At 28.8% G+C, this 27745-nt stretch overlaps 5 protein-coding genes across 7 annotated transcripts; 3 read left to right on the top strand and 2 right to left on the bottom strand.

Moving 5' to 3' along the window:
• The first annotated feature begins 159 nt into the window (after positions 1 to 159).
• On the top strand, positions 160 to 6948 carry Ir93a (Ionotropic receptor 93a). The gene is made up of 14 exons (XM_035092610.1): positions 160 to 660; positions 2954 to 3369; positions 3450 to 3641; positions 3725 to 3820; positions 3901 to 4050; positions 4136 to 4362; positions 4441 to 4788; positions 4923 to 5168; positions 5232 to 5399; positions 5477 to 5710; positions 5782 to 5956; positions 6039 to 6546; positions 6605 to 6765; positions 6841 to 6948. The coding sequence occupies exons 2-14, from the start codon at positions 3273 to 3275 to the stop codon at positions 6936 to 6938; spliced, it is 2700 nt and encodes an 899-aa protein (XP_034948501.1). The 5' UTR covers positions 160 to 660; positions 2954 to 3272; the 3' UTR covers positions 6939 to 6948.
• On the bottom strand, positions 1000 to 2195 carry LOC118072913 (gustatory and pheromone receptor 32a-like). The gene is made up of 4 exons (XM_035093082.1): positions 1515 to 2195; positions 1378 to 1449; positions 1224 to 1313; positions 1000 to 1142 (listed from the first exon to the last, which is right to left on the bottom strand). Exons 1-4 carry the CDS (start codon positions 2193 to 2195, stop codon positions 1062 to 1064), a joined length of 924 nt encoding a protein of 307 aa, XP_034948973.1. The 3' UTR covers positions 1000 to 1061.
• A 61-nt stretch (positions 6949 to 7009) lies between the features above and the next one.
• On the top strand, positions 7010 to 10222 carry Spn85F (Serpin 85F). Of its 2 annotated transcripts, none has more exons than XM_035092608.1 (5): positions 7010 to 7103; positions 7604 to 7905; positions 7991 to 8932; positions 9012 to 9384; positions 9989 to 10222. In XM_035092608.1, coding segments are annotated over exons 1-5 (1755 nt in total). In that variant the 5' UTR covers positions 7010 to 7102; the 3' UTR covers positions 10126 to 10222. The 2 variants fall into 2 exon arrangements, with proteins under 2 accessions (XP_034948499.1, XP_034948498.1); XM_035092607.1 differs by lacking the exon at positions 7010 to 7103 and adding an exon at positions 7257 to 7338.
• A 453-nt stretch (positions 10223 to 10675) lies between these two features.
• Sb (Stubble) lies at positions 10676 to 17612 on the bottom strand. 2 transcript variants are annotated; one of them, XM_035092585.1, is made up of 9 exons: positions 17190 to 17612; positions 14733 to 14822; positions 13732 to 14345; positions 13224 to 13492; positions 12921 to 13152; positions 12101 to 12657; positions 11313 to 11610; positions 10973 to 11098; positions 10676 to 10884 (listed from the first exon to the last, which is right to left on the bottom strand). In XM_035092585.1, the coding sequence occupies exons 2-9, from the start codon at positions 14812 to 14814 to the stop codon at positions 10726 to 10728; spliced, it is 2337 nt and encodes a 778-aa protein (XP_034948476.1). In that variant the 5' UTR covers positions 14815 to 14822; positions 17190 to 17612; the 3' UTR covers positions 10676 to 10725. The 2 variants fall into 2 exon arrangements, with proteins under 2 accessions (XP_034948476.1, XP_034948477.1); XM_035092586.1 differs by having other exon boundaries at positions 14739 to 14822.
• Positions 17613 to 24771: 7159 nt separating this feature from the next.
• On the top strand, positions 24772 to 27685 carry LOC118072696 (vesicular integral-membrane protein VIP36). The gene is made up of 7 exons (XM_035092763.1): positions 24772 to 25088; positions 25573 to 25688; positions 25870 to 26067; positions 26188 to 26350; positions 26529 to 26695; positions 26917 to 26980; positions 27097 to 27685. The coding sequence occupies exons 1-7, from the start codon at positions 24962 to 24964 to the stop codon at positions 27246 to 27248; spliced, it is 987 nt and encodes a 328-aa protein (XP_034948654.1). The 5' UTR covers positions 24772 to 24961; the 3' UTR covers positions 27249 to 27685.
• The last annotated feature ends 60 nt before the right edge of the window (positions 27686 to 27745 follow it).

Genomic DNA, 27745 nt, shown 5'->3' with positions numbered 1-27745 from the left:
TATGTAGAGAAAAACGTAGTATAGAAAAACATAACTTATATGTGTGAGAAATTAGTATTCGTAGTGCTACATAGATGACATTAGTTACAACTTTGGGTACCAGAAATAGAAAGAAGACTTCTTTCTCGATGAAGAGCAAATACATAAATGCCGGGCTTATATAAAGTACAAAGATTTCTATTTCTCTCTGAGCTCTTATACATATTCTAAGAAATTACCAACTGTGAAAGGAATTTTTTCATATGAAGTCTCTGGTCAAGAATGTTTAAATCTTTTATGTAAATTAAAACAGAAGTTATGTGTGGCTTTGCTGTTTCATGAATTTCTCAGAATTATTGCATATCCATGCCCAGCTTGAAATGATCAAATTCTAAATTCAACGTGTGTTTATCAAAACACAAACCTTGATGATAATATTGAAGACAATATAAAATTTTCTGAATCAAAATATTGCCTATCGAAAAGAGATCATGAGCTATTAATTGAGCTAGAAGCAGTCATAACGCTAGCTTTCTACTTGGTCATACAGAAATGCAATTTATTAAAGATAATTGTTGGCGACTACATTAATTAAATTCTCGACAAGACATGCTGGCAAATTTAGAGCAAAATTTGATAAGAAATAGCTTTTAAAGCTCCAATTATCTTAGCTACTTTCTGGTAAGTAATCAAGTGATTCGGTCTTCCAATAATAAATTTATTTACTTTATTATCACGTAAGGTAATATATATAAATTAAAATTATCAATATATTCGTAATTCATAATTTCGTTTTAGAATTAAAGTATTTAAAGTTGATGGTCAACTTTACTATATAAAAGAAACGATTGATATGGCTGTGTGAACTTACTTTTTGCCATTGTCAAAGAGCTTCCGTTTCGTAGCCAATATACATATATGTATATAGTAATAATTATAATAAAATATTGAAAAATAGTGAATATGAGATTTCACAAGTAATAAACTACAAAATGATGATCATAATGAATGGTCCTACGAGTTACAATTTATACTTCATTTTTTTAATTTGATTTAGTTTAGAGACTGTTATTTTTTTGATTCTAGTCTCTAGCTGCTTTTTCAATTTCTCCAACTTGAAATTGAATAAGGATGATCAGATACGTTACTACTGCACTAAACATCTGAAATAATAATAGCAATATAATTACTATTTGTTTTTAGTCTTTGTTTTACTGATAATTATCATTTAAATGATTACTTACCGTTCTTAACATTGTGCTGTCTATAGAGACAACATTATAAGCAGTAAATTGAAAATCTTTGTGCAACAATTCCAATAGAAAATGTTTAAGCTAAATCAAGATAAAAAGAATTATTATAAAACAAGATAGTGTTGATTTTGAATATGATGAATACCTCTTTTCTAATCTCATTACTCATACTACAATAGTACAATATTTTTTGTACGATATCTGAAGTCTTCCTCATCTGTAATATTGAAGAACAAAAATGAATAAATCATTGTTATGATAAAAAATCATTTTCTTACTGACTTCCATTGTGATAGAGGTAGCACATGTAGATAAAGCCAAAATTGGAAATGTTTCAATAAAAAACCAAAGTATACCAACAACACGTCGTAACATTGATTTTTTATATGCTTCTACTTGAAGAAAAGATAATATAAGATCATAAATAGTGGTAATTATTGCAGCAGTAAAATATGGCAAAATTATGATTATTCCCAATGAATAATAATCAGCTATCTTTGTACATAACTTATACAGAAATGAGTATGAACGTTTTAAACCAATTATTTCTACAATACACATTCTATCAAGTGGAATTTTTGGAGTATCATATGTTCGACATTCTACTTCATTTTCTGTTTTTTTTAATTTTAAAAATGCATTATTTATGCCCCTGAATCTTTTTTCAATAAAAGTTAAAATCAGTGCATATTGAATCAAAAAATAACTGAAAATAATTCGATGAACATTGACAAATAAAAAAATTGGTGGAAAAATAGTATGATGAGAAAAAAATTCACAAACAATCAGACATACACAAAAAAATGTGTTCCCACAAAATATCAGTAATAATCGGATTTTTCCTTTTTCTACTTTATAAATCGTTCGAAAATGCAATAGAGCTGCATTAAGATCTACCAGTTGATTTGCAATTTTTATGATAACTCGATAGCGTAAAAAAATAATAAACAAAATTATTGCCATACAGATGTTGCCACAAATAACAAGAATAAGTGCAAATAAGTTTGTAAATCTTGAGATGGCTTGTGAATAATGAGTGAAAAATTGAGGCAAAAATATTACATTTAGAGCAACTATTGAAATATTTAACAACATATTGAATCCCATGTTGACATATGAAGTAACAAATTTTATTGTAATTGGTTTATTTGTCTTAGAATGCTTGATATATTTATATGATACTGGTGCAAGACCCAATAGTGTAAAAAATATCAACTGAATTTTTTCCACAAGCATTATGATTAAATTAATAATTAATCAATTTTCTAATGATATATATTTTTGAAAATAGTTATAAAGTACACTGTAAATAGCTATGTTAAATTTAGTTCTTTGAGTTTTTTTGTGAAATGGAGTCACTATGAAAAAGCTATAGCAATGGGATGAAGTGTAGATCAATTGGATTAAAAGCTGTTTTCATATAGGTATTTGCGAAAGACTAACATTTATTACAACTGACAATTTAATTAAGTAAATTGTCATGATAAATAAAAACCATTAGATGTCCATCAGTCTAAAGTGGATAACACAATAAAAATAATTAATCAAGTACTTTACTTCTTTTTCTATTTAATGGACCGAATAATTGATCATATTTTTCATTTTTTTAAATTACAATTTATATTGTGGAATTGTAAAAACTTAAAAAATAGAAATTTAATCCTATAGAAATTAATTGTAACATTTTTATTGCAAAATTTTGATTGTTTTTTTTGTTTCAGTTGGAACGAAACAAATCGTTTACCCAAGGTATATAAGAATATCTCAATATCATGGTAAAGTTTTCCTAAAACAATAGACAAAACATTACACTGATGATAAAGTAAAAACATAAATAAAGAATTGAGGCTACATGATAAAATATTGAAATAATGCTGATTGAAATGTGAATTTCTCATTAAAAATTACATTAGTAGACGGCAATCACTATCGATTTTTTATGCAATCAATTTCTTAGCTAACTTTAGGATTTATTTCACCGGACTTGATATTTATTACTGTAGAATACTTGACACAGTTGTTTTTCCAAGAAAAAATATAATGGATATTTTTATTCCAATATCATTGTTATTTCTTTTAAAATTTGTTACTTGTTTTACTGATTTTCCATCACTTATGATTGCAAATGCCACCATGGGTAAGTTAAGGATGACTATTTAATATTAAAACATAAATAAATAATAAAATTGATAATTAATTGGATCATATATTATTTAGTGTTTATTATAGAAAGACCATTTTATGAGAGAAAAATATTATTTGAAGAAACTGGAAACCAAAAAAAAGATTCCTATGAAAGGAGTGTTGCTACTTTTACAGGTGTTTTAACAAAAGTAGTTCGGGAAAAAATGAAAACTACTGGATTATTAATTGTTGTTTATGATGATATTGAAACTAATTTAGCAAGAGGTAAAGAGAATTCTATGTCTAATTATCTGATAATTAAAAGATGATTCTACTGTTAACTTTACTTTTTTCTCTTTAAATAATAGATTACACTATTATATTATCAGTTGCAACATGTAGCACAACATGGAGATTATTCCGTCGTGCCAGAAAGGAAAAACTTGTACATTTAGCATTAACAGGTAGCAACTTTTAAAAATTATTCTTCTTTTAATGAATTACAAAATTTTAAGTGAATTCATCTTAGTGTATTTATTAAAAGATTCAAATTGTCCACGACTTCCTAATGATGGAGGAATCAGTATTCCTTTAATACAACCTGGCAAAGAACTTCCTCAAATATTTTATGATTTGAGAAATTTTCAACAATTGAAATGGAATCAAGTTCATATAATTTATGATGAAGTTGTTCGTACGTTATTATCAATCAATGAATGACTTCTCAGTGACCTCATTTTTATACATAAATATATTTGTTAAAAATTGAAATATTTCAGAGAAAGATGAAATTGGACAAGTGTCAAAAGCTTTTACTAATGATTTATTTCAATCTAAATATAAATTAGCTACACATTATTTATACTTTTTAAAAACAGCTTCATCTAATGCTATGACCAAACATAGATTAAAAAAATTGCTTGGAAATTTTCCTCGTTTTCGTTCGATAGATGAAAATTTTTTAATCATAATTAGTTATAAACTGATACCTTTATTCCTTGAATGTGTAAGAATATTTTTATGGTTCATTTATTACTTTTGTAGCCTTGTAATTTATAATTTTTTATAAATATGTATATTTCAGGCAAGAGTGCAGAAAATGCTTCATCCCGATAGCCAATGGCTTTTTGTAATTCCAGATATGCCAGAAAATTTACGTAGAAACATTTCATTTTTACAAGATTATCTTGAAGAAGGAGAAAACATAGCTTTTTTGTACAACAAAACAAATTTAAAAAATATCCAAAATAATGAAAAATGTCGAAACAAACCAGTTTGCTATGCTAAAGAAATAGTTGGAGCTCTAGCAATTGCTATAGAAAATGCTTTATCAATGGAAATTGAATTATTTAATTCAACTACTGAAGAAGAATTTGAATCTCTAGGAATAACTAAATCAACTAGAAGTAAAGAAATTATCAAGTTGATGAGAGTAAGTTGCTAAATTCATTAAATTCAGTATTGAGTTAAATCAAAGTTATCAATACTTCTTCCAGTCTTTTTCAAATTTATTGATAAATTTTTATTTAATAACGCAATTTAACATTGAAAGTAAGATTATTTTAGAGTGAACTGTTCAATGGTACCCGGCTTCTGAATCATAGTGTTGCTTGTGGTCAATGTATTAAATGGATTTTAGTCTCGGCATTGACATGGGGTAATAGAATTGGGCCTGATAGTCAGTTTCAAGCCTATGAATTAAAAGAAACTGGAATATGGATGATTGATTCAGGTTTTAAACTTAATGACCATATTTTTCCACATATCATCAATGGATTTTTAGGAAAATCATTACCTGTTGTTACATATCATGTAAATATTTAAAATAATGTTCTGCAATTTTCATGTTCTGCAGATTAAGAATTTATTTTTTAGAATCCGCCATGGCAATTTAAGAAGATAAAACAACATTCTACTGGAGTAAATGAAACCAAGTGGGATGGATTTATTTTTGATATCATGGAAGAGTTATCGAGAGTTCTCAATTTTACACTAAAAATTATTGTCATTGATTCTTCACCTGAAATAATGGCATCTAAAAATGTTAGACATATTATTTATCTCAATATTTAATCATTTAATACTTCAACGTTAATTAATTAATTATTATGTTGTGACAGGATACAAAAAAATCAGCAATGTCAGCCGCAGAAAAAGTTCCTGATGAAGTAACAGCATTAGTACGAAAAAGAGAAGTATTTATGGCAGCGTGTGCTTATACTAATGGAATTTATCATGATGATACTGCATTGAATTTTACAATTCCTTTAACAGTTCAAACATATGGATTATTAACTCCGAAACCAAAACCTTTATCTAGAGTTCTTCTATTTACAATGCCATATTCAATGGAGGTAAGAAAAATTAAATAAATTTATGACTGTTTTCAAATTGTCATTTGTTTGAGCATTTTTTTTATGTTTAGGCTTGGGCCTGTATTGCGTCATCAATCATTCTTGTAGGACCAATATTATTTATAGTACATGCATATAGTCCTCGAAGAGATTACGATCCTGAGAATCCGTTGAAAGAGAATTTAGGAACTCTTGCGTCTCCGCTTAAATGTATGTGGTATATTTATGGAGCTCTTCTTCAACAAGGTATATAATATATCAATTTCAAGTAAAATATGATATTTTATTCTTAAAAATTACCTTAGATATGTTTCTGTGATAATATTAGGTGGAATGAACTTACCTAAAACAGATGGTGCCCGTCTTATTGTTGGTACTTGGTGGCTTGTAGTAATGATAATTGTTGCTACTTATTCTGGTAGTCTAGTGGCTTTTTTGACATTCCCAAAAATGGAAGCCACAATATTAACTATTGACGATTTATTACAACGTCAAGCTGAATTTACTTGGAGTTTACCGGCTGGTAGCTTTTTCGAAACCTTTTTGTCAATTAATAACAATGAAGATATTTTGAATTATAGACAATTACTCCCAGATCATGAACCTCACGCTGAGAAACATAACACTGTTAGTTATCGGAAAAATATTGAAAGAGTTAAAAAAGAAAAACACGCTGTCATTGATTGGACAAATGCACTCAAAATATCAGCTAGAAATGAATATATAAATGATGGTGTTTGTCATTTTGCACTTGGAACTAATATTTTAGCTTTAGAAGAACCAATTGCAATGATCGTTCCAGCTCATAGTCCATACCTGAATTTGATCAATGTCCAGTAAGAGCTCGCAATGTTATCAATTATGAATATATTCTAAATCAATTTTAATTATTAGGTTGCGAAGAATGCATGAATCAGGATTAATAAACAAATGGATAAGAAGTTGGATATCAACAAAAGACGAGTGTTCAGACAATAATGGTTACAATCAAGAAGCAAGTAATCACAAGGTTGATCTACATGACATGCAAGGAATTTTCTTTGTTCTTTTTTTTGGTAAAAAAAAACAAAATAACTAAATAATTCTGATAAGAAAATGACATTCGATCACTGATTGATATAATTTTACAGGTTATTTAATTTCATCTATTTTCTTAGGTTTTGAATTTTACCGATATCAACGTAAAGTAGCCAAAGAACGCAAGTTGATTCATCCTTTTCTTGAATGATTACTTAACTCCTATCATTTTAATTGCTTTGACGAGAGTTATGGACAAAGACAATACATATATAAATTTAAGGCCTGAAGAAGCAGTTTCATAGTTGTTTAATCAACCCGGCTTTTAATACACCGGTTGCAGTAATTCACTTGCAACTTCAACCGTGCGAACACAGTAAAAAAAAAATACCAATGAAAATATTATATAACTTAAACGTTCAGTACTCTGACTATTTCTTTCTCCCACCTCTCAATTTTGCCTCTTTACCTCTACCTTCACCCTCCTCATTCTTTTACATTTATTCTCTTTCTATTCAATGAAAAACCTTTAGTTTGCTTCCAGCATCTAATCGACGAAGTATTTTTATCCAAAATGATTGTTAAAAACATATTAATTTTTATTTATTCATGTGAGTTCTTTCATTCTTCTTCTTATTTATTTCTGAATTTTTTTGACTAAAAAATTTCTTGTTACAGAGGAGCATCTTTTTTTAATTATTTTTTTCTCAATATTGCATAAAAATATTATTCTTTAGCAACCGTAGTATTTTCATAATTTGTCAAAATGTTTTGTTAAAAATATTCGAAATGATTTTTATTAGTCATTTGTATGTATTTTTAACATTATCAAAATAGATTGAAAATTCGTTTAATTATGTTTTAAACTTTTAACAGTGACAATTGGTGTTGTTATTGGACATAATATCAATACTTGGAGACCCTTAACACGCCCTCATGAAAACCCGCTGAATGTTATGACGGATATTATTAACGATTTAGGAATAAAGTTGCTTAATTGTTATGTTGAACGACCTGGAAATGTCGCTTTTTCACCAGTTGGATTAGCTTTTGTCTTAACTGCCTTATACGAAGGATCAGCAGGGCATACCAATAGACAATTAATTCACGTTTTGAGTCTTCCACGTGATCGCAGAGTCACACGAGTTGGAATGCGTGATATAAATCGAAAACTTCGAGTAAGTTTTTTTGTAATTAATGTTCAGTTTTTTAATATAACTAAAAAAATTTTGCTTGATTATTAATTGCTTTCACTTTTAACAGAGTTATCTTAATGCAGACGCCTTTCTGGGTGGACTTACACTCAATCGGGATGATATCATGTTGCGACCAGAATACGAGGATATCTTGAGGTTTTATGGATTCGATGTCGCTGACACAACGAAAGGGAATGGCACAATTAATAACACTGTCAATTCAACATCACCAGATAGTACAACAGCTGATACCAATAATCAAACCGATTCTATGATTGAAAATATTGAAACTACAACTGCCCCTATATTGGCAGTACCCGGAGTAATTGATACTATTGCAGGTAGTACAACAGCTAGTAATTCATTGACACCAGCAACAACTAATCCAACGGTTGAAATCATTGCTGCAACAAATAATGTGACAAATATGGCTATTATGGCAGATATTATGAATGAAAATAGCACAAGAATACCAATTAACAATTTAGAAACAACTACAGTAACTCCATCAATGGCTATTGGAACTATTACTGACACCAATATTATTACTACTTTGACAACTCCAATAGCTTCTGAAAATCAAACAGTAGTTAATATGGGCGGAAATGGAAATAATGGTGATAATGGAATGAGTTCTATGTCATCAGTCGATGCTAACGTAACAACTAGAATGGAAATGACAGTTTCAATAATTGACAGTGTTACCGATGTTAACAATCAAACAGATGCTGTTGCTATTGATACCAATGATACTAGTAATGTTCGAAGAAAACGGAGTTTTCATCACAGAAGATTACTTCCTGTGTGGTTTGATGATTTAAATACTTGGCAAGACTATCCAACATCTGATGATGAATTTCAAGAATCTATGGACCAGCAGACGACAGAATTGAAATTTCTGGTGCATGGCTGTGATGCTGCTTCTATAACCACTGTTACTTATACCACAGTTTTACCATTTGCATATTTTCCTCTTCTTCATGCAATTGGATTGGAATTTCCATTAGATGTTTGGCAATTATTTACAAAATATGATATATTAGTAATTATTCGGTTATAAGTAACTAATTTTTTCTTGTTTTTTTAAGGATCCAAGGTACAATATGATTATTATGGTACCTACTGATGATGTAGACGCTCAAACCTTAACAAGAATTTTTCCTTCCAAAAGTTTGCGATATCTGAGAAATTCTATGAGATCAACATGGGTTAAGGCAACAATTCCTTCATTTATGCTTCGTGGATTTATTACGTTGACTCCTTATCTTCAACAGTTAGGAATTAAAGATGCATTTGAGCCGAGAGCTGCTGATTTATCACCAATGAGTCCTGATTTGGGAATCTACGCTAGAGATGTCCATCAAAGTATCGGTGTAAATATTAGAAATTATTTGAAAGGGAATGAAAATGGTGATAATTCAACAAACACATCTATCAAAAAAGACGAATATTATCCTGCAGGTAACATAAAAATATTTATTGAAAAATACAGATAAATATTTATCACTAAACAAATGTCCGAATTCAGAAAAGAATTTAAATCATAATAATTGAAATTAATGAAATTTAATTTGATAAATTAGTATAAAGTAAAATAAATTATTCTAACAAAACGTTTTTAATTGTCTAGTCTAATAATTTATGTTTAGCCATTTTTGGGATAAAGTACTTAAATATTTGAACATACATTTAGCAATGCATTTCTCGTGTTTGTTATGAACTAACAAATATTCTCAGTATTGTCGTAAACTTGTAATATTTAATAATCGATATTCTTTCAACTCTGAGTCACTACAAATTTTTTTACGAAGCCTTGCTTTCAACGAAATAAATTACGAGGACGTTAAAGTTGTCAAGGCATTTTTTTCATCTTTGTTATTACCACCATTAAAATTATTTGTTAAAAATAGTTGTAACTTTATACAGATCATTGACTACAAAATCCGTTAATTTAATGATTATAATTACTGTACAAATGAAAACTGATAAAAGATCATTTTGATTTTTTGTTAATTGTAACTAAAAAAAATTTTTTACTCAATTTATTTGTTATTTTTTTTTCCAGAAAATATTCTTGGTATAAAAGAACCAATCCCGTTTACTGCTGATCGCCCATTTCTTTTTTTTATTGTGGATGCTGAGACATCACTTTCTCTGATAGCAGGACGTATTGATGATCCTCTTAACTCAAGAATTATATAAAGATTATGTGTAAATGTATATTTTAACATAAGGAACATTATCTTTACCATATTTTAAGACTCTCAATTATTTCAAATAATAAGTCATTAATTTTAATACTCCACAATCTTTATCATAAAAAATAATTATCATACTAAGGCTTCAAGGTAAAAGAATAAAAAAAATTAAAAAAGGTTGTTTTTTATTACAGTAAATTAGAATTTATATTAAATCATTTAACATAATATTATTATTAGCGTAGTCATTTTTGTGAATTTTAAGAAATAGATGAAAACACCAAAACTGTTTAAAATAGATAAAAAACGTTCTTTATACTTTGGCGTCTTTACATTATCTAAAAAAAGAGAGTGTGCATATTTTGAAATTTATTAAACATAATTCTTTAAATTGTAATTAATAATATATATGTATATATATAATCTTTATGCATTAATAATAAATTTAAATACATTTATAATATTAATTATAATTATTATATATAATATTTATAATATATTCATATATATATATATATGTATATATAGAATATACTATCTAATATTGTGTCTTTTTATGTTTACAATTGACGACGCAGAAGAAACAAATAAATTGGCTCGTTTTTCAAGACACGTTTTTCAAAATCCACGGTACAAACTTTGAAATACGTGTACAAACACCAGGTAAATTTGCTTCGGCACAGCCGATTCCCCAGGAAATAATTCCTGCTAGAAAATAACGCCCATCTTTACCACGAACTTGGAGCGGACCACCAGAATCACCCTAAAACAAATTCAAGTCATGAATATCTTCTAAAATCATGTATACAATTATATTTATGATTAATAGTAGTAATAGAACTTTAGTTTACTTGACATGAATCTTGTCCACCATTTTCATAGCCAGCACACAAAAATATTTCAGGAATGAACTCATGTCTTCCTGCACGTAAGAACATTGATTTGCATCGATCATTACTAACAATTGGTACGGAAACCTGTAAATTAAATTAGAGATTAGTGAAGATGAACAATATCATTTTTAATAATAATATTTCAATCTATTGAAAAATAAATAATCGAGTATTAAGATGAATAAACTCAATTTATTTTTATAATTTTTTAACCAAATTATAAAAACTAAAGTTGTTATTATTTATAGTTTTTTATACTAATCGACTTAATTAGTAGTTTATAATTGATTAATTGTACCTCTTGAAGTACTGATGGTAATGTTCCACCTTCCGAAAGTCTTCCCCAACCAGTAACTGTAGCATTTTCTCCAACAAGAAGATCATCAGTTGCAGGCAAGCAAATTGGCGATATATGAGGAGCAAAAACTAATGAAGTTTCCAACTTCACGAGAGCTAAATCGTACTCGTAAGTGAAAAAATTATATTTCGGATGCACAACTTTTTTTGCGATTCCTCGTTCAACGTACGGAAGTCTTTCTTGAACTGAAGAAAAATCATAATCACCTACTCTGATCCTTATCTGCGAGGTTAATAAGCTGGAAAGAAATAATAAATTGATACGACTTTTTCTAAATTCACCTTACTTTCAATAATTCAACATTATAAACTATGAGAAATATAGAGAAAGAAATTAAGAATGATAAACATGTACGGTAGATTGTTATAATAACAACAATATAGAGTTGTGTCATTCAAGAGTTATTAAGTTGAATTTCATCAGATCACTTTCACAAGTATTAATGATGACCATCAACTTGATATTCACAATGTGTACGTGGTTATTTAAAACCATCGATTAACACAAAAAGAGGAAAAATATTATGTACGAGGTTATTTTAATAATAATCGCAATTTACATCATCAATAATGAATAATAGCAAATCAAATTTCAATTAACGATAAAATCTAAAACGGAGATTATGGACAAGAACCAATATAATCATATTGGGCGTAATAAAATGTATTGTAATAACTCAAGCCCATAACACTTATCAGATTAGCATAATAACGGGGATGCCTACTCACTCATCAACACAATGACCAGCAGTAGCAATCCAATTTTCATTTAAAACAGCTCCACCGCACCTGTGAGTACTTGAAAATCCAAAAAATGAAGTTCTGCGAACAGAAACTTGCCAAGGCCATCTTCCGAATGGTGCATCCTTTCCACCAACAATTCTAGTTTCCGGTCTGGGAAAAAGAGGAGGTATTCCACATTGTGTTACATGTTTTCCTTCAACAGATTGCCCAGAAACTGCTGAAATAGTTGGAATGGACCCTGGAGGATTTTTTCGAGTCGTTGGAATTGAAGACATTGTCGTTGATGTAACAATCATTGGCGTTGTTGTAGAAGGTATTGTAGTTGTTTTAGCAGTTAAAGTCGTAGTAGGCTTTGTAGATGTTTCACCATGTAAATTATAATTGTTACTGTTGAAGTAACTTGTAGTTGTAGCTGCTATTCTTGGTGGCTGTGGTGTTCGTCTACGAGTAGGCTTTGAATTGACCAATGACCCAAGATCGGCTGTAGTGATGTAGTGATTCGCTGAACCATGATGAGGCTTACCATATTCTACTGGTGTGTTCTAAATACAAGAGAAAACGGATCTTTGAGAAAGCGTCTTGATAAGTAAAAAGTGTGGAAACTTGGACGTACTTGGCAGCAACTAAATAAGAAGGAGGAGGAGGAGGTGGGAAAAAAAAATCCGGAAAGAAGATAGAATAACAGTGGATTTCCAATGTATCTTGAATTGGAATTAGAAAGTATTGGCAGGAGATTCCATTGCGGTGAAAAAAATCGATTTCATGGAGCACTGAACAAATTTAAATCAATGTCAGATGTACAAACCTCTTGGTCAGGTTTTTTCATTGAATTTTCATTATCATCTCCACGATCTCCATCATTAGACCATGGCCGTTTATCTTTCGCTGTTGTCCAAGGTTTATCAGCCCAAAAATTATTTGAATCACTCGGACGATTAACTAATGATAATCCTGAACTTGGATATTTTTGTTTTGTAATAAAAGCCGGTTCTGTCGTAACTGACCAGTGTGTAGTTGGTTGCAGTGATTCAGCCATGCTAGGAATTTAATTAACATAAATTAATTAATTAAGAGATAATGCGAAGCAAACAAAAAGAATATACCTTACCTCTGTTCTGTACTAGTTGGTTTGAATGTTGTCCAAACTTTGCTTGGTTTTTTATGCATGTTATCTGGTTTTGACACGAAATTTGGTCTTTCTTCTGTAGATGTGTGATGATTAAATGATGATGATCCAGGTCTATAAGTTTGAGTTTTAACACTAGAGTAGAAGGTAGATCCATGTAATGGATCATTTGTTGCTAACCAATGAGCTGGTGGTTTTTCTGTTCTTATAGAATTTGAGCTCGCCGCTGTAATACGATCTCCAGCTATTTCCTAGAGAATATAAAAAAAAAGTTAAAGATATTACAGTTCAAAAAGTCAAATGAAATTTAAAGGTGTGTTCTACGAGAATAAATAATTAGAAATTTATAAAGAGAATATGTATTTTAATATGAAATCATCATCCATAATATTTGAATAAATTGCTTAAGGCGTATAAAAATTAGGACAGCGTTATTCACTAAACCAAAGTTTTTAATCAATCCTTTCATTTCAAAATGATTATGACTCACAGTAATTACATTGTCCTCTTCTTTTTCAGTGATATAATGAAGACCGGAAGAAGGCGGTTCTGGTGGAGGTGGTACATTAGTAAACGACGGTGATCGTTCTGGCTTAGTAACATGAAGAAAACCTTCACTAGGTCGCATTCGTTGATTGTTCTCAGGTTGATCGGCTGTTTGGGTTTTTCCATCATCAGGAAGTCTTGCTGGTACTGATTGTAAATTGTAAGAAGGTGAATGCGGTCTCTTTGGCCTGTTAATAAAACTCGAATAATCCGGCCTCGGTTTCGTAGTCTCAAGAATATTTTCAGTTGGCCTTTGAGTCGTTGTCACGACTTCTTTAATCGTAGTGTCAGACAATCTGGATGGCTCGACAGTTGAAGTTACGGATGATGTATACTGTTGAGTATCAACCAAATTTGTTGTTGTTGTTGACGTTGACGTTGATGTTGTTTCATTGTTACTAAGAACACAACAACTGCCAAACATGAATGTATCCACGCAAACACCTACATGAGTACCTTGAGACCTGATACATTCCCACACAAACATACATGTGCCATGCAAACTTGCTCCACCATCTGGACCGGCCACACGACAGGGCTTTGGAGTTATCTTGTAGCCTAGAAACTCATTATCTTTAGTATAAATTTTATTTTCTCTTTAACTGCAACTCGTCCTAAGGACTTTCTCTGACTCATCATGCATTCTTTCAGACTCCTCTGACCACTCATAACTCATAAAGAAATTATTTTGCATCTTCTACTTAGAATAATTTCAAGGATATTTTCAAAGATTATTATTTAGATAATAATTTTAGCAAATATACTTTATGAATTTCTTTTCTTATACTGAGTAATGTAAAAAGTAATTCGCAATTATTAAAAATAAATTGTTTTTAATTTTAAGAAAGAAATAAAATTCCATTCTTTCCAATCAATAATGAATTGTCTTCCAATTAATCAAGTTGCAGTTAACAGATAAATATAAGAAATAAAATTTCTACTAACTGTGACCTCGATTTAGGGTGTTGAGACACCTGACGACGCTCGACCACCAGAGAATCGTGGCCATGAAACCGATCCACTGCATGCTGGTTCCTAAAATATACAACAGTAATATGAAATATTTCGATGCTAATTTGATAACAATGTTTAATCTGAATTATTACGAAAAGTACCGGTACTAAGTTACCACGTGCTTATACAACTCACGTGTAGAAGCCGGCGATGTAAGGTGGGAGTAAAGGCCGTACAGTGACTCGGGCAGTCGGGCTCACGGGATTGGGATCACAATAATCTCAATAATCATAACAAAGACAAACGAATAAAGTAGAGAAGAAGGATGAAGCGAGAGCGGAACCCCTCAATGTGCCCTCAAGCTGATCGTAATTTAGGGGCCGTGAAAAAAAAATTAAATGAAACTAAAGACTGAAAAAGTATATATAAATTGATGTCTGCTACTCGAGCGAGCTCTCTTCCATCCATCGCCTCATCGGTTTCCCTAAAGGATTAAATGATTAACCGCAGGAATTTATCCAATCGAATCGACTGACCTAATACCAGCTAACTCTCGTATCCCACTGATTTTATCGACCACTAAATTAACACAGTGTTTAGTGTATACAACTAGGAAATAGTCTAGGCGTTGATTCATTGATTGATTAATCTACTTACTGTCTACAGAATACAATTTAATCAATCATTGTGTCATTAGTTTAATCATTTACCGTATCAGTTGTAATTATATGAACTCAACTTACTTTAAGTATTCATAAAGATTGAATCAATCATTTTTTAAATCATTTTTCTGATAAAAATATGCTTTCAATAAGAAGAAGACTATAACATTTTTAATTTCAATGTTATTATTACAGTGATATTATATTATAAAATAATGTTAGTCTTTTTTTTTTTGATTATTAATTAAACAATTGTTAAAATTTTATTATTTTCAATAATTTTTGTTCTCAATTAGCTGTCACCATTGTGTACGGTAATTGTAAAAGACTATTATTAGTTGAATAATTGTCTTTATAAATAATAATAAAAGAAAAAAAGAAACAATATAGAAGTCAAAATTAAGAATAAACCTATTAAAATAAAAATTTTAATGAAAAATAGTTTATAAAAAGCTGAAGAAAAAAAAATTTTCAGTCAAAACTAAATTTTCAGTTGAAAAGTAGAACAAAACAACCAAAAAAAAAACTCAATAATTATGATAATGATGATGATGATAGTGATGATAATGATAATTTTAATGTCTAGATTTATAATTGAAGAGGATGACAAGAACATAATAGCGTGACGAATTGGTTAAAAAAAAGCAAGAAAAGGAAGGTGTAGAGAGTTAGGATAGGACCGTGGGTGAATAGCAATGAGAAGGAGATATTAATTTTTCGAAAGCATCTGGTATATGATGCGATTGCTGGTGCTGCTGGTGTTGTTGCACTTGCTTCAGGCCAATACCGTGTGGCTACTTAGTCTTAGGAAGTTTACGGGCGCGGTTGCACGAGAAATATAACGGGAAAAGCGAGAGGGTTACATACGCAAGTGCGGCGGATTATATCTCTTGGTATACACCAGAGACATGTGCAGCCAAGTATTAAGAGTACACTAGCAGTATAAGAATATATGCCGTAAGCTTTAAGTATTCAAGTTAATTTCGTCAGTTAGGTGTTTATCAGACACCAATGATAAGCCCGTTAAAACCTGCCGATTAGTAGACTTGATACCCGTCTTGGTCTACTTCATTGGTTTAACTTTGACTGAGATTGTGTTAGGTCGTGTTTAGTCAGCAAAATAATAGCTTCGATGATTTCTAATGAACCTTTACTTTAGATAAAACTCATTTCCTTTTTTTATAATAAAAAAACAAATCATTTCTATTGATTGATAATAATGAAAATTTTTATTAACAATAATTATTCTGTAGCAAAAAAACAATGTATTTTCATTGAAATGATGATTTGATTATCTAAAATGATGATTATAAATTTGATTTAAAGTTTTGAAGGGAACAAAAATCATATTGAATAAAGTGTCAATGATGACAAAGGGTTTAAAAATAATCAATGATATTGAATACATATATGTGAGTTGAACGGTACAAAAACCATCAAGTTTTCGACGAGAAACTTATTACCCTTTATCAGTCACAATTGGTTTACGTACGTGAGATAAAAAGTATCTTGAGCACGGAAGAAAACTGGGCCGGCTGTATATAAGACTCTGGTTCTGTAGATCGAGCATGTGCACGCGTCTTTCTTTTCCTCTTAAACTATCTCTCTTTCTCCAGATAGATGTTATGGGGTTCGAGGCCACGGCCACCGCAACGGCCACCGCAATCCGGTGTCGTAAAAAGTGACACATATTTGCCGCAATATAAAGAGGATTCCCAAGTGAGAATCAACACATCTTCTCTTATTTATCAGTTTTCACTTATTTATAGACATTTCAGTTACTTACCCCATATGCGTGTCCCAGGACCTGCAGCTTTATCGGTTCATTCCTCTACTAATATCACCCCGTTGAAAAATATCAAAAATTCAATCAAAACACCACCGTCAATAAAATCAAGTCTTCGTCTAATAAATTATTTCAATTATTTCGGATGTTGTTTTCATACACTTTGACACTAGAGCACTGTAATCTCGCCAGGGCGAGGTGTAAATAACAATAAACATGACTAGAGAATCACTAATAAGATTAAGAAGGACATGTAAATGTTTTAAGTAACAGTGAAAGTAACGAAACAGAAGTGATCAAGTTACCGAAATAAATAAAAGCGTACTGTACAAGGTTAATGATGAGATTCACGAGGCCTTCCTGGCATAACGCCACTGAAGGTACTGACCAACTAGCGAGACTCGAGGATTGCCGTGTGGTTCCCCGGTGTCTTCTACCACTTCTCCTGCTTATAACATTGCCTAAGGCCCAACGCGCCGAGACGACGGCGCCCGCCGTCACACTCATGAGTTGCTCTCATCTTTCGATACCACCTTCTTCACCTCCTTCTCTTCCTCTTTTTCTCGATACATAAACGTACGTAAGTACTTGTTATTTTTTTGCTTTCAATGCTCTTTCCTATAAATCTTGATCTGCATTCAAGGTCATTAAGGAAAATGTCCTGAAAACGATTAACGGTAGCTTTTTACACTTGTCATATTTTTACTTCATCTTTCTTCATAATTACTTTACTTGTACTATACTTTCGAGTTCATTTCTCTTTTTCGAGGAAACGGTAAGCTGCTAATAAAATTCCCAAAGACATTCCAACGTTGTAAAAACATTTATGAAGCATGTTTAGGTATGACAATTGTTGAAAGAAGATATAATTATTTTGAGGAAGCTGAAAAACATTATGTAGGGTAAGTATGAAATGAACATTACCGCTTATTTATTTCAACCAAAATTAATTAATTTTTTGCTGGTTTAAAAATTATTGTGCTTTTGTAAAAAAAATTTGTTGGAATTCACTAAATGGAGGGAAAACTAAAATAATTAATTTTATTGTGACTTTATTAATTAAATTAATTATACTTTTTCTCAATTGATCTCTTTATAGCGAATTTATTAAACCGGAAACTGACCATTATTTCTGCATAATACTTCGATATCATTATATTTCTTCTATCATTAATTAATTATGAATATTTTTTTTTATTTTAAATAAAATTTATTCATGAATAATACTTTAATCAATTAGATAATTATTATTAAAATGATCATTCTTAATAATACTACACATAAATAATTATCTTCATTGTATTAATAACTAATAAACGAATAAGTAATTCTAGTTTCCAGTAAACAATAAAATAAATAATCAATTCTATTTAACACAATCATTTACAATCAGTGAAAATTGTATTTATCATCGAGAAAATATCATAATAGATTTTTTATTTCTTCAATACTTTTTAATAATACTTTTTACATTCATTCAAACTTTCTCTATGGATATAACTATTTTATTATATTCAATTGACAGAACATGATTGTGATTAAAACTCATTCATAACCCATTTCACATCTATATAATAGATCATAAACACCGTAATATAATACTAGTTTGCTTTATTGAAGAGTAATTACTATTTTTAAATTTGAAAGCTTGAGACTGATAAGTTCATTATTAATTATTAGAACAAATGTATTTAATACATCAAATGCAATTGAGATGAACGTGAAAATATGGCTTGATTGTGTTGTATTTTTTTTATTGTTATAAATTAAACATTTTCGTGATAAAAAAAATAGAATAGAATAAAAATAGATTTTTCTAGAAAGTTTCGAATAATAATAATAATGATAATACTACTAATAATAATAATACTAATAATAAATAATGATAATGATGAAGCAATAATATTTATACATACATAGACATTTTATTTACATAAGCTGGGAGTTAAAGAATGAAGAAAAAAATGTATTTGAATTCAGCTCGCAAGTCTTTCCAATTGCTGCGCTATGATTTCGAAAGCGAAAGCGGGCTCTAAAGCAGCCCCATCTAATATGATTGTACGCAACAGCTATCCTCATGTCTAGTTTCCTTGCCATGCGCTAATTTGGTGAAAGTTTCAAGAGGGAAGACGTTTCAAGAAAACGTCGCGATACTTTACACAATAAATTTGACATTTTGTCTCTTTGTCTCTTTTATTTTTTTATTATTAGTCATTGATTATAATTGATTTAAAGATTTACTTTTATTATATGTTGTATTTTTAAGCTCCAAGATTATCGATAAGAACTTATTTATAAAAATAAAAAATTTAATTATTACATATAATAAACCATACATTATGTTGAAATAAAAACAAAATTTTAGAATTTTTTTTTAATGAAAATTTATTCATATTTAATTTAACATAAAACTTAAAATAAAGTCAAATTATGTTAGATAGCTTAAACTGTAATTAGTTTCTAAAGAAATTAAATTTTTATTATTTAATAATAGTCATTATACCTTGTAAATAATTCATATACGATAAATATCAATAAAAATTCATGATGTTAATTTAATAAAGTCAAACCATTACTTATAATTTTTGCAAAAAACGACTTACATAGAAAATAATTCAACGTTAATAATGATTAACTATGACAGTGATTAGTATTAATAATGAGGGAGAATTTAATTGTTCTCAGTTTAATACTTGAAACTTTCTCCCTTTTGGTCAATAGAGAAAGCTAATGATTATAAAGTTTTGATAACAGAAATGATTTACTCATAATTAACAGATTTTCATTGTAAAAATATTTCTTGACATTTTACAAGAATCAATCAAGGAATCACTATAAACATGTTATTTTTAAAAAAGAAATAAATAAATTGATTATTAAATAAATTTTCTTGAAGTAAATATAATAATATAAATGCAAGAACATATGACTAAAGTGAGTTATAGATAATGGGCATTTACAGTATAGATTAAGCTGATAAGAATAAGAAATGTCATTCTCTTTCGTGATTTTATATTGTTTTATTTTTCTCCTCATCAGTTGTTTGTCTTCTTTTTCATCTTCTTGCATCTCTGACATTCTCTCAAGTAGGCCACATGTGCGTTCCTCATTTAACTTCTTTGCTTACTCGACTTACTTCGTCAACGTACGTTTACTAACTAAGAAATACAAGACTCTGAGAGACAAGAGACACGTATTTCTGAGACACCTGAACAATTTCGTTTGTCAACATTCTTTACTTTAAAACTCTTTCTTATGGAAATTAGATCACCAGGTTACGCGGCTTTAGTTAAGAAAAACTATCATAATCATTGATAATTCTCTTTTACATCAAATAAATAATTAATTATATAATAATAATCATTACAATAATGATAATAATCATTTAATGAGTTCTTTTTAGAAAATTCCATCATTATTATGTCATAATTAAATGCCATTCAAAATAATTATAATTATAAAATGATTTAGTATTTAAATAGTCACTCATAACTTGTATTCAGATTACATTATGGTGTATTTATTACTCAATAGGTGACAAAACAATGGTTTAAAACCAAGGACAAATGCATGTACTTAAACAAACGTATTTATTGTATATAAATGATGAAAAAGGAGGTAAAGGTACCTACTCATTATCACCTAATTGGATGGTTAAGTAAAATTTTCTCTTATCCTCAATTTTAGTTTAAGACCATTTCCTCTTTTTTCGAGGCCAAGAGAATCCAACAAGCGGACATATTTATCGCCATTGAGGCCCAATTAAGAAAGAAGCGGCCGGATGAAAAATGCGATTCGCAGTTCGTTCCGTTCTGGATATTGTCAAGAACATATAGAGGTAGCGGCACAATGTATGATATTATTTTGATAAATGAAAAATACTTTTCAACTATCAACCGTATCATTGTAATTAGCATCGAAATGTTATATTATTTTAGAATAATTATATGATTATTAATTATACGGAAACTAATAATCAATATTTATCATGGAATCAAAATAAATAATTGCCTTTAATTGTCAAAATTAGATAAACTTTCAGTTAAATCAATATATTTCTACAAATGTGTAAGTTTAATAACACTCGAAATGTTTCTTGAACCTTTTTTTTCACTTTTTGTTCGAAAATGACGGAGAACAACAGCAAAAGAAATATGGTAAACCAGATGCGATCTTTGAAGATGATGATTCGCGTGCACCCAAGTAATTTAAAAAAGTAATCTTTGTAATTGCCGGTTTGTAAAAAGACTTGAGGGGATCGAAAGGATCACGATGAAACAAAAAATTTGGATATAAAAAAAAATGTTTAAGCTGAAGAAGAAAAATAAATTCTCAGAGTTTCATAAGTCGATAATTCAATGGTTGGTTACAAATTGTTTATACTCACGTAATATATTAAAAAGATAGATCATGGATTAATAATATATATATATACAATTTTTCATACACTCTGTAGCCATTTTTTTTTTTTAATTTTTCAATTGTTTTCAATAATATATTCTGTTATTTAAATATGCCAGTTGACTCATAATAAAGAAAGTAAAATTTTCATGACCATTTTAAATAACTGTACTTGAAATTATGAATTTTTTTTTTAGCAGTAAATAAATCTTAACCAATCAAATTAATTTTAATGATATAATTTGATCCTTATATTTATACTGTAATAAAAAAAATTATTAACAATTTATTATAAATATTTTTTATTCTCTAACAAAACAAATATCATGTTTATATGTAGAGGTGAAAGCTTATTATTCATGAAACAAGCCTTTGATTGGAAAAAAAGTATATTGAGAATATCGTGAATTTTATCATGACTCAAAGGCATCATATAAAGGGTAATAGTAAGTGGAAATAGCTATTTTTCTATGAGAAGTTGAATTTCTGATTAGAAAAAATAAAATCAACATTTACATACAATAAACTATGTTATTTATGTACTAAATAAAAATCATTGTTGGGAAGCAATACGTCATTCTGCTACAGATGGTTTTTTTTTTCTATTTGCAGCATGAATCATTCATACACATACATCTCAATGTCAATGCACGTCTTACATTTTTTTCCTTTTTGGATATGACATGATTATATAATTTCACAATTTACACTAGTATTTTAATACATATTTTATAATAAAAATTATTTTAATTTTCAATAATATATTAGTATTATTCTATACTCTGAAAATAAATGAATAAAAATTTATTGTTTCAGAGTAATGATCTCTAATTTATTTTTTGGGAAAAAAATTTTTTTAAAAGCAAAACTGATATTCAATAATAAAATCCTTAAAATGATTATAAGTCTCAAAATAATTTTTAAGTAATAAATATTTAAAGAAAAAAAAAAATGTAAAATAGTGTCTTAACTAATTACATAACATAATAATTTAAGCACTCACTGACCATTGACAAGTGTACTCAATTATCCAGTAGCTGTGAATGGTTAAAGTAATCAGAATAATTTTGACTATGATTGTAAAAGCGTATTGTATACAACTGGGTCATATAGTTCGGTGCACCTTGATGGCGTTGCCCGACGCATTGCTTGTACTTACTCGCTGATGCATTCGGCTCGATTTCTTCTTATTGCAATTATCTTCGCTCGCCTGGAGTCATTTGGGCCTGAGGGGCAAGAGTAAGAAGAGTGGGAGGGAAGGCGAGATATCTCCCTTCATTTTTCACTCGTCTGTCGGCTGACTTCTACTTACCCGGCACGGCATGGCACTGGCTTCTTCCTTTACCCCCCTCTGAGTTCGATCTGTGTGCATACCTTCTCTCTTTCTTTATTTCTTTCTTTCATACTAACTTCTCCCTCGCTGCAGTGGCCTAAAAATCTCCTTATTTTCATTTACCAATGTCCTGCAGTGCAGCTTCTTCTCTGCTACAATTTTTTTCATTCTGCTGATTATTTCTTCTTTGGACCTCCAATTCATCTAAATCGCTTTAACTATATCAAAAATCGTTGATCTTTCAGATTAACTTTAAGATCATATTTACATATTACCATCATAAATCAACTGGATACTTTGTTGTATTAACTGATGATGAAAAATGTCCATGATTTAATAAATATTCACTTTTTAGTACCCTATCATTTCAAGACATTTTTGCTTTCAAAAGACATTTTTTTTAAATTAATTGAAAATTTTTTTTTGTATCATAAAAAACTCCATGAAAGTGCATTGAATTCAAAATTAAATTCTTTTATATTACCATATTATTAAGTTAATATCATGTTTACATTATAAACTCTTGAAAGTGCTCCAAAAAATGCCATGATATATTTATCATTTTAAATCAAATCCACAAAATGGAAATAAATTTTATAGCAATTAAATAAAATATGTCAATTAAAAGAAATTGTGAATTTTATTCACAGTTATATTTTTCTATAATTGAATTACTTGTTTAATTATCTCTGTAATGTGAAATATATTATTAATGTCAAATGAAGCTCATAATATTCACTGATTTGTATAAACATTTTTGAAAACAAATTGAGTCTGAATGCATAGAAGTTAACTTTATTACTGTTTGAACTTCATAGTCACAGCAAAAAATGATCAGTATGAGATATGAATAAATATTAAGATTAAATAAATGGAATGTGTAATAGTTTCAAGCTTATTAATTCAAGATGAGAGTTATGATAAGCAGTAGGTAGTAGGGTTAAAAGTTAATTGAAATAATAAGCATAAAGAAAAGAATAAACAGCACAGTTTTCCTCATCACCCAAGGGGGTACTGTGCCAAGATGCGTCCCCATTGTTTTACATGGCGGGATCCCCAATAGGCCTACACCATGATTCATGTAACTTTTAATGTTAAAATGTGTAATAAAATGTCTTATTTATTTTTAATTAATTAATTATATCAATTAAATATTGTAATAGAAATGCTTCTTTAATGAGTTACACATTTATTATTTTCTTAATATCAAAGTATATTTTCTTCCAAATTAAAAGTAAAATTTATTTAATATTTGAAAATAGTAAAGTAATTTATTTGTGTATAACATTTTTAAGAAACGATAATTAAAACAAATATTCAATTTCTTGATTGAAATAATTATTATAAAAAGTGAGTAGAAAAAATACTTTTTATACAAACCTTTAACCAATTTTTATTTTCATGTTTATCGACTTTTTCAACTTAATAATTTTATAAAATGTACGGGTTATACACCGGTTAAAGACAAAAAAAAACACCGGCCGGCACTGTAAAAAATGATCGAAATAGCTGATTGCACAATATCAGAACCCGACAATACTGTTATTGATTATTTTTTTCCATGCGCGCGCCACTTTCTTTTGTACTCCAAAATTCAAGCTAACCTCTACTCCAAAATCAAAACATATCAATTTAAATTGAATAAATTTTTTTCACCAAGTTCACAATTGAATTAACACTAGAACTTTAAATATAAATTATAAATTTATCATTAATATTAAGTTGTTAATTGATTATTAATAATAATAATCAAACTTTAAGATTATGATGTTACCAACAACCAGTAAACCAAACGTTTTGGCATACGTATTTGCTCTATTTCGGGGGGAAAAATTATAGCCATATGTCGTGGCAGTTTGTGTCGTTCACTGATTGGTAATTCAATAATATGTGCTGCTGTGCGTCAGATGATACATTATAATAGTGACTTAACATTAAAGCATCTATCGCATTGTAATTTAAATTAATATTTTTTTCTAACGTATACTCTCATATTTATGTTTGTGAAAGTTAAAAAGCATAAAAAAGTGAAAGAAAAATGCGTTTCTCATGGTATTCTTCTGTGGTGATTCTGGGCATTCTGGAGGTCGTGGGAGCCGAGTCAGCTGAATGGAACACTCGAGATTTTATGAAAAGAGAACATTCCCTCATCAGACCTTACCAAGGTTCACTTTTTTTGAATTAATTAATTATTCTAATTAACCTAACCTCATTCACTAAAGTCAAAGTGTATATTTAAATTCACAAGGAATTTATGTAAACATTACATCTAGATGTCATATGTACTCTAAATGTTGAAACCTATCTTAGAATTTCATTTAATCATTTTAATTACATATCATTTTACTATCAATAAATCTTTATAATTATTATCAACAGTAATATTTTTAATCTTTAGAAAAAAGAGAAATAAATATTTTATAAGTGATTTTTAGTCAAGAAAAGTATTTTCTAATTAATCAAAATATCAGATATAACATAAATTTGATAATTTTACAACTAAAAACTATTAACGTGGAAGCTGTTATTAAGTTACATTATATACTGTATAATTATGTTATAACAAAGCTATTCATTAAAATGTACATTAATTTAATTGAAGATTATTCAAAAATGTACACGTGTTAATAAAGTGATTATACTTTACAGGTATGGGTATGACTATTCCTTACTGGGATTTTACTGGTAGTACTATAGTTACTGAAAATTACATTAGACTTACTCCTGATCTCCAAAGCCAACAAGGAGCTATTTGGAACACAGTGGTATAATAATTATTAATATTATTTTATTTCATTCACTTTTATGTGAAGTATTTTACTTCATTTTATTTTCAGACTGAATATTAAAATTTCACATCAAATTTTAAAGTCTAACTCCTGTATTATCATTATTAAAGATTAATGTAAGAATTATTGAAGTTAAATATACATTTATATTTTTCAGCCATGCAATGTTCGAAACTGGGAACTTCAAGTCAATTTTAAAGTTCATGGTAAAGGAAAAGATCTATATGGCGATGGTTTAGCAATCTGGTATGCTAAAGAGAAAAAGGAAAGCGGACCTGTTTTTGGAAATAAAGATTATTTTCATGGTCTAGCTGTCATTCTGGATACATATAGTAACCACAATGGACCTCATAATGTAATTTATTTATATACTAATGCCCTAAATCATTAACAACTTAAATAAATCCCATTATGTTATAACATTTTTTTCTATCTTCTATCAGATTAATAGTTGTAATAATTAATCTAATTACAGCATCAACATCCTTACATATCTGCTATGATAAATAATGGATCTTTGCATTATGATCATGATAGAGATGGAACTCATACACAATTAGCTGGATGTGAAGCTAAATTTCGTAATCTTAATTATGATACTCATATTGCAATAAGATACGAAGGAGATACATTAACAGGTAAATACTATACTTCCAATAATATTTATATTTATATCAATAATATGTTTTGAAAAATGATTATTATTATTAACAACTAAAAACATGTGAATCAATGTTTATTTGAAAATTAAAAATATCAAATAATAGTTAATTGAATATATTTTGACAATTATTAATATTTTGTATTTGTTATCAGTATCAACGGATTTGGCCAATAAAGCTGCATGGCAACCTTGTTTCACTGTTAATGGAATTAAATTACCAACTGGATATCATTTTGGTATATCTGCTACTACTGGCGACTTGTCTGATAATCATGACATTTTTTCAGTTCGTCTTTTTGAACTTGAATTACCGAATGCCGTAAGTATTTTTTTAACTTATCAAACAGGTCTGCAATTAAAGAAGTAGAATACTATTCTACAAGAATAAAATACTATGCTTCGATGACGGTTTATCTATTTTATATACTTGTATTTGATCTACTTAACCTTATCTATTTGATATTAATTACACATATATAATTGATTTAAAAAAAATCTAATTTCGAATTACTAATTCTGTAATTATTTTCCAATGAATAGGAAAGAGATTCAGAAGATAGGTCTAATATTATCCCTTCAGCGACATTCTTCGAGCCACCACGAGGTCATTATCGTTTGTTTTTATTTTATTTTAATAATATTCCAGAAATTTAAATAATTATACAACTTAATAAATATTTTAAGTCATCATAGTATTAAATTTTATAATTTTTTTTACAGATCATGTAGACGATCCAAAACCATCATCCCTAAGTGGAATTAAAATATTTTTACTTATGCTCGTGGCATCACTAGTAATAATAGCATGTGTTGTAATAGGTATAATGTTTTACCAAAAACATCAAGAAAATAGCAGAAAACGATTTTACTAGTCGATTGCACACAAAAATAATGATTTATAATTAAATCGTATGAATAATATGAATAATAATATTGTATGAAACATGTGTGAATTGTTGTAAGAGATAAATCGTTAATGATGTTTTTAAAAACGTGAATAAGTTATAAATTATTCCAATTAAATAATTTCTTAGACTTGATAGTCGATAAATTCAAATACTTTATATTATTTCCAAATTTTCTATTGCAATACGAACATGAATTTATCGAGGCTAAGAAATTACTTGAAGTGGACTTTATATTTGTACGTGTAAATAATAGTAAATAAATTAAAAGTAAATACTTCTCATCAATTATACTGATGAAACATCGACTGAACTTTGTGGATCATCATAATAAACAACTGGATAATTTTTTTTTGGTAACTTAGAAACCTTTTATGGAAAAACATTTAAAATTTTTTTAATGTATATTGTATCAATCCTTACTCTTAATACAACAAGTTTGTATATTGTATAAAAATATCATG

This window comes from Chelonus insularis, unplaced genomic scaffold (assembly GCF_013357705.1).
Source record: "Chelonus insularis isolate UGA/USDA-ARS -01 unplaced genomic scaffold, ASM1335770v1 contig_94_pilon, whole genome shotgun sequence".
Classification (NCBI taxonomy): domain Eukaryota; kingdom Metazoa; phylum Arthropoda; class Insecta; order Hymenoptera; family Braconidae; genus Chelonus; species Chelonus insularis.
The sequence above is the reverse complement of the archived record's forward strand: the minus strand, read 5'-3'. Positions and strand labels throughout refer to the sequence as shown.